The 6,517-nt window shown below is 32.7% G+C and overlaps 1 protein-coding gene across 1 annotated transcript; it reads right to left on the bottom strand.

Moving 5' to 3' along the window:
* Nucleotides 1–2,613: 2,613 nt before the first annotated feature.
* On the bottom strand, nt 2,614–4,302 carry LOC108995319 (salicylic acid-binding protein 2-like). Its single transcript, XM_018970856.2, has 3 exons — nt 3,856–4,302; nt 3,091–3,228; nt 2,614–3,004 (listed from the first exon to the last, which is right to left on the bottom strand). Exons 1-3 carry the CDS (start codon nt 4,231–4,233, stop codon nt 2,723–2,725), a joined length of 798 nt encoding a protein of 265 aa, XP_018826401.1. The 5' UTR covers nt 4,234–4,302; the 3' UTR covers nt 2,614–2,722.
* Nucleotides 4,303–6,517: the final 2,215 nt, after the last annotated feature.

Below are 6,517 nucleotides of genomic sequence, written 5' to 3'. Positions count from 1 at the left end.
ACAGATAGGGCTGCACGTGAGGGACATCAGTGGTGGCTGGGTTGGTCGCCGGCGTGAAGGGGAGTCGCCTGTGGTGGTCGTGACGGTAGGTGGCCGCGTACGACGGCGCCGGTTGAGAGAAATGGGAGAAATCCATTTCGGCTGGGTTTCCACGGGGGAGAGGTAGGGCTGCGCGTGGGGGACATCGATGGTGCCTTGGTTGGTCGTCGGCATGAGAGGGACTCCCCGGTGGTGGCAGTGAGGCTGGCTAGCGCACAGCGGCTCCGGGCTGGGCTGAAGGAGAACGGACCATGAGGATGAATCGGGCCACAGAGAGAGACAATGTGAAGACATTTTTTTTTTAATAAAATCATTATAAAATCACTACAAAAAAATAACATATGTTGAAAAAATATCTAATTATTTGTTATTAATAAATAATAGTCAATTCTTTTTTTTTTTTTTTGGCATAAAATTGAATATATAATATAATGTCGGTAGGAATATTTATATAGAAAATAGCTCTAGATAGAAAAGTCAATAATGTCCCTAATAACATACAGGATTTCAAAGCCAATTTTCCTCCCACTAGCTAAACCACTTCCTTTCTTTTTACAGAGCCTTGTATCACAATCCCTGACCGTACCAATTTTATAAACCGATTTCATCAAAGAATTAAGTTGACTGCATTGAAAATCAGTATCATAGTAGACAAATAAATATAAAAGAATTATCTGCATGTCAACTATTTTGAAACAAATAAAATATCCAGCATGCTCATCTTAAATGGATTCATTTCCAATAGTTAGGAATCAAATGGAATACAGAATCAAAAAAAAAAAAAAAAAAAAAACTAATAACTTCAAACCCAATGTATTTAACCATCAGTAGATAATGTGCGAGGATTGGTAGAATTACTCCATGTATCAAAAATTAATAATTATAAGCTATTGCATATTTAATATGAATAATACAAAAAAGAAAACTTTAAAGCACACATAGGTGTTCAAAAGGCATACGTTAGTATGAATTGGAACACTTTCAATTCTTGAGATATGTTTCGGTTGTTACCAAAAGAGAGATAATAATAAAATAATAAATAAGAGAATATTGGACTGAGCTGTTAGGTGGACTTGGACTTTTAGCTCGTACAAGATGGCTTGGCTTGTTGTAGGTATCAGTGTCACTAGTGTTGGACTTGGATTTACCCATAGGAGAGTAGATCAATCCCAATTAATATATATGTTGAAGAACATTGACAGTAATTTGAAGGTCGATTCAAGATAGATTGGAAACTATTATTTACTTTAAGAAAATAAAATGGTATATATTACTGTCTTGGTGTGGTATAATTTTTTATTTTTCAATTTAGTTCCAATCTTTTATTTTTCTTTTTCTAAAAAAAGAAAAGAACCAAATATAGAAGAAAATGACCATTAGTGTGATATTAGTGTAGAACTTTTTCGAAAAAAAAAATGCTCGAGAGAAAGGGGTAGTTGCTGATCAGCAGGTTAAATTTGTCGTTGGGATAGCTTAAATAAATATGTATTCTTGATTTTTTTTAATTGTTTTTAGCATTTGTATTTTTTTTAAAAATACACAAAAGAAATGCATTAAAAAAAACATAATACTCCATTCGGTACCGAATGTTGATGGGAATAGCACTCCCATTGAGAACATATTTGGATAATAAAATGAGATGAAAATTCGGTGAATAATAATGAAATGGTTTGTAATTTGAATTAGTTTGTCTTCCAAACTTGCTTGAACTTATAGTTTGTTTAAATTTATTACTATTTAAATTAATAGTTTTTAATTAGAATAATCTATATTATCTTCATAGACTTTATTATTAAATTCTCTTCTTCTACCTTATATATTTATATTTTAAAATAATTTAATACAGGACAAACGTGCCTCATAAGTAACTTCACCGCTAGTCTATTTATATATGTTAAACTTCTATTGAAGTAAGATGTTGTACTACTTTATAGGGCATTAATTAATAGAGTTTCACATGACATTAATTTGTTTCTTTACTTTATACAAGACTTTTGGCATCTAGCAAGGTTCCTTCGTTTTTTCTTTTGTAAGGAGCCTGCCGCATAGACGGGAGAGAGTCAGCCCTCGAGATGATATCAGATTATAGTAAAATAATTTATCAATAATAATAAAATAATTTGAGTTAAAAAGTTTTATAAAGTTTAAAAAAAATGAGAAAAAAAGTTAATAAAAATATTATTAAAATATAATTTTTTAATATTAATTTTATTTTAAAATTTTAAAAAGTTAAAATTATTTTTATACTTTGTTTGACCTGTTTTTTGTTTTGTACGAAGATTGGAAATTAAAAAAATATTTATTTTTATGACATTTAAATATGAAGATAAGACAATCATTGTAATTCAAACGGCGCCTTGGTTTTGTAGTGTCGTAAGAGAAGAACAACTTGATATATAGCCGCCATTGAATTATTGGTGTGACATGCTTTTCATGATTTTCTCCTCTAATAATTTAATAAATACAGGTCTTTTTCAACAAAACTGTTTTAAGTATTGTTATTGAAAACTTACAACTCCATTTCGGAATAATTGTTTGGCCATGAAACAGAAAAATGAAATCTCAAAACAAATATGGCAAATCATGATCTTGACAAGCAATTAATACTGATCGAGTTCTATTACAGGCAATATGAGAGATAACAACTCCTCAAGGTACTATTGATAAAAAACAGAGCATAATTTTAAGCGTATTTAGATGCTATCTGCAGGAGAAAATCGCAGAGTTCCTTCGGCTTTGAAAGCATAGCCATGTGATCAGCACCCTCAATCTCCATCACGTCTTTTACACCACCATTTTCAATCATCCATCGCTGAAATTCACCAGGTATTCCTAGATCCTCATCACACACAACATATACTCGTGGAGCCGACCCATATCCCTGCTTTGAGAAATTCTTTGCCTTGGACAGGTCCTCAATAAACAGTGAACTTGGCCTTGTTAAAGCCTTGGCGAGTTCAAGATCCTTCCACAATCACAACCCAATTACACTACTTAGGAAAATAGCATTTCTCATTTGTGTAACATGGAGATCAGAGGGAGGAAGCGTACCTCAATTGGGCATAGTTGATAGAGCTTGGAGGACAAGAACTTGTGGCCGAAGAACATTGACGTTAAAGGAGCGTTGATGCTTCCAAACGAGGCGAACCGAGTGTCCAACCATTCAGATGCTGGTGTCCTCGTATTATACTTTTCCATTGCAAAAAAGAAAAAAACAGAAAAATGGATGCAATTTCAATAATTGAACGGAATATAATATCTTGTATGAAATGAAGAGTTTCACACGTGAATTGATGGATTTGATTTTTCTTACAAACCAAATGATAAAAAAGCATCCATGTGGTAGTTTATGTCAATGGTGACGTCGCTGACGCACAATGCATCGAGTGTCCAAACAGCTGAAAACTCTTTGTCCAGACGTTCATTTTCTGGGGTCCTCCCATTATACCTTTCAATGTTTCATACCAACCCACCCAAAACAGAGAGGATACTTTTCCACACAGAACAATCAAACAATACAGTCTGAAGAAAAACTAAGATCAGTGGAGGAAAAACAAGGACAAAGATATTAAGGAGAGGAGCTCAGATTTTCTGTGGTACCATGTCAAAACTGGAGTTAGGGAAGAGGAATTGCGGAGAGAAAAGAAAAGGGGATGAAGAAATTCAGGACTTATTTCGTTATTGTCATTAATGGATCGTTCTGTACATTTATACAAGATGTGAAAGCAGCTCTAGAGCAGCTAGCTTTTAGCATTACTTGGCTTCCAGATCTCAGAACTATAAAAGATAATGCATGGTTTGGGATGTCATATATACCTGTTCCAAAACATATGACGGCTTGTGAGTGATATCTGGCATAAAAGCCGCCAGGAAAACCCCTGCAACAACTTTCTCAGGGTACTTTTCCATTGCAAGGGCTAAATTCAAGCCTCCAAGGCTGTGCCCCACGATTACAACCTTTTGGTCTGGAGGAAGTTCGACCAAAAGCTCCAACAATGGCTCAGTGTACTCGTGAAAGCTGCCAACATCTTCGATTGCCTTCATTTTGATACCTGAAGCCTCAAGATCAAGGGCCGTGACCCTTTGGCCCGCGGACTCGAGCAGTGGTTTGAGCTTGTACCAGCACCAAGCACCATGGCAAGCGCCATGCACCAGAACAAAATGAGTTTTCTCCATTAGAGGCAAAGCTGCCATCTTTCTCTCTCTCTCTTTTCTTTCTTTGTGATCTTTGATTTTCGTTCTTGGTTGTGTTCCATAGATTTTAGAACTGCCTTATATATATGAGAAATTTTACTTTTTAGGGTAGGATTGGGCGGGTGAGATGAGAATTTTGTGTTTTGTTTTGAAGTTTAAAATATTAAGTTTTAATATTATTATTGTTTTGGGATTTGAAAAATGTGTATTGGGATTTGAAAAAATTGAATTGTTTATTATATTTTATATGAGAATTTGAAAAAGGTGTAATGATAAGATGAGATGAGATTAGAATTTTGTGTTTTGTTTTTGGCCCCAAACCTGCCCCGTCTCTTGTACTTAGGTATTTTTTTGTAGATCTTTTATTAAATGAAAAAAAAAATCATTTTAAAAGAAATATTTTAAAAATTTTAAAAATAAAATTTTTTAAACTTATATTGCAGTCTCAAAATAGAGATTATTCGTAATATTATTAAAATATATATATAATCAATCACAGTAATAAAATACATAAAAATAAATATACATAAAATTTTTTATAAAAAATTGTGGGCCATGGTTACCTCAAGTGCGCTGGGTCGGTTAATTCACTTGATTTTTCAGTACTGCGAGTGATGCGTTTATAATTTCACGGTGACAAACTCCGATTGTTTGTTTGTTTGTTTTCGAAATAATATAATACTTAAAATATTTAATTAATTAGATGAAATATAAATTCAGAATTTGAATTCAAGATTGATAATATATATGTAAAATTATCATTTAAAAAAAATTAATTTAATAAAAATATGTATATTTTAATTATTTATATTAATCTTAATACTCTCACATATAGGTCAGATTTTTCTTTAATAAAGACAACCCTTTTAATAAATGTATTCATCACTTAAAAGTATTTAATTAAATGTGTTAGAATGTAGAGTAAAATTCAAATTCAAGATCTATACTCGATATCATGTGAAAGAGCAATGCAATGTATAATCTCCATTTGGATATTGTAATATAAGTTTAGGCAATTTTATCTTTAAAATTTTTTAAAATTATAAAACTATCCCTCTTAAAATGATATTTTTTCTCATTTAATAAAAGACATACACATACAATCCCTAGGTGAAGATTACAAATAAAATTTCTCTATATAAAATCATTACTTTTAAAAAAAATGAAAGCCGTTAGACAAATAGATTTTATCATTTATATTAATCTTAACATGATTCCCTTATATGTGTGGATCAATTTTTTTTTTAATTAATAAGCACAATACGTAAAATATTTAAAAAAATAAAATAACGTGCAGAATTAAGATTCAAATACAAAATCTCTACTTTTATATATATATAAAAGAAATGATAAGTCATGGAAAAGACAAACTTTAATCATTTATATTAGATGTGAACGTGTAAGAGCACGGGGGTAATCATTTATATGCACTCTTTGTGGGTGGATTATCTTTGAAGCAATTATATTAGCGGTAATCATTTATTTTTACTTGGTGTCTAAGAATGGTACTAAATTTTGGAAGTCTATTGTTAACTGTATCCCATAAGTCTTAGCTAATTCAAAGTGGTATGTGCGTGAAGGTAATATTTTTTTCTGGTACGACAATTGGGAGGAGGGTGAACCCCTAAAAGATCAATACCGGATAACAGAGTATTCATTGATTAAGATTAAAGAGTGTCAGCTTGAGAATGGTTGGGATACATCGCGATTGGAAAGGTTAGTGGGTCCTAAAAAAGTTAAGGAGTTGTATAATTTTTTGGCCAAGCGTAAGGATGGTCAGGATGTTCTTATTTGGAATAAGGAATGTGATGGGAAGTTCACTACTAAAAGTGCTTGAGATTGTATTAGTGTATGGACCCCTCCTTTGCTTTGGGCCCATTGGATCTGACATAGTAACTTTTTCAAGAAAATTTCTATTATCATGTGGAAAACTACTAATAATTGTTTGAGTGTGGATGTTAAGATTAAAGGAGTTGGCATCCCTATGTCGTCCAAATGTAATTGTTGTCCTTTGGGTCATATTGAGGATCTTAATCATGTGCTTTATATAGGTGATATTGCTAGAAATATATGGTGCTTGGCTTCAGTTTAGTTAGGTGTGCATATGAGTTTATTTTGTACTTGGCAGGAATAAGTGAACTTTTGGTTTCACCGTGCTAGAAATTCTACTCAGGTTCGAACCATCCTTGGTCTCCTTCCTTCCATTATCTCATGGAACTTTGGGACCGACGCTGTAGAGCCAGGTATAAAGGAAAATGTGAAACAGTGAACTCAGTTTGGCATG

Source organism: Juglans regia, chromosome 7 (assembly GCF_001411555.2).
Source record: "Juglans regia cultivar Chandler chromosome 7, Walnut 2.0, whole genome shotgun sequence".
NCBI lineage: Eukaryota > Viridiplantae > Streptophyta > Magnoliopsida > Fagales > Juglandaceae > Juglans > Juglans regia.
This window is presented reverse-complemented; position numbering and strand designations above follow the sequence as displayed.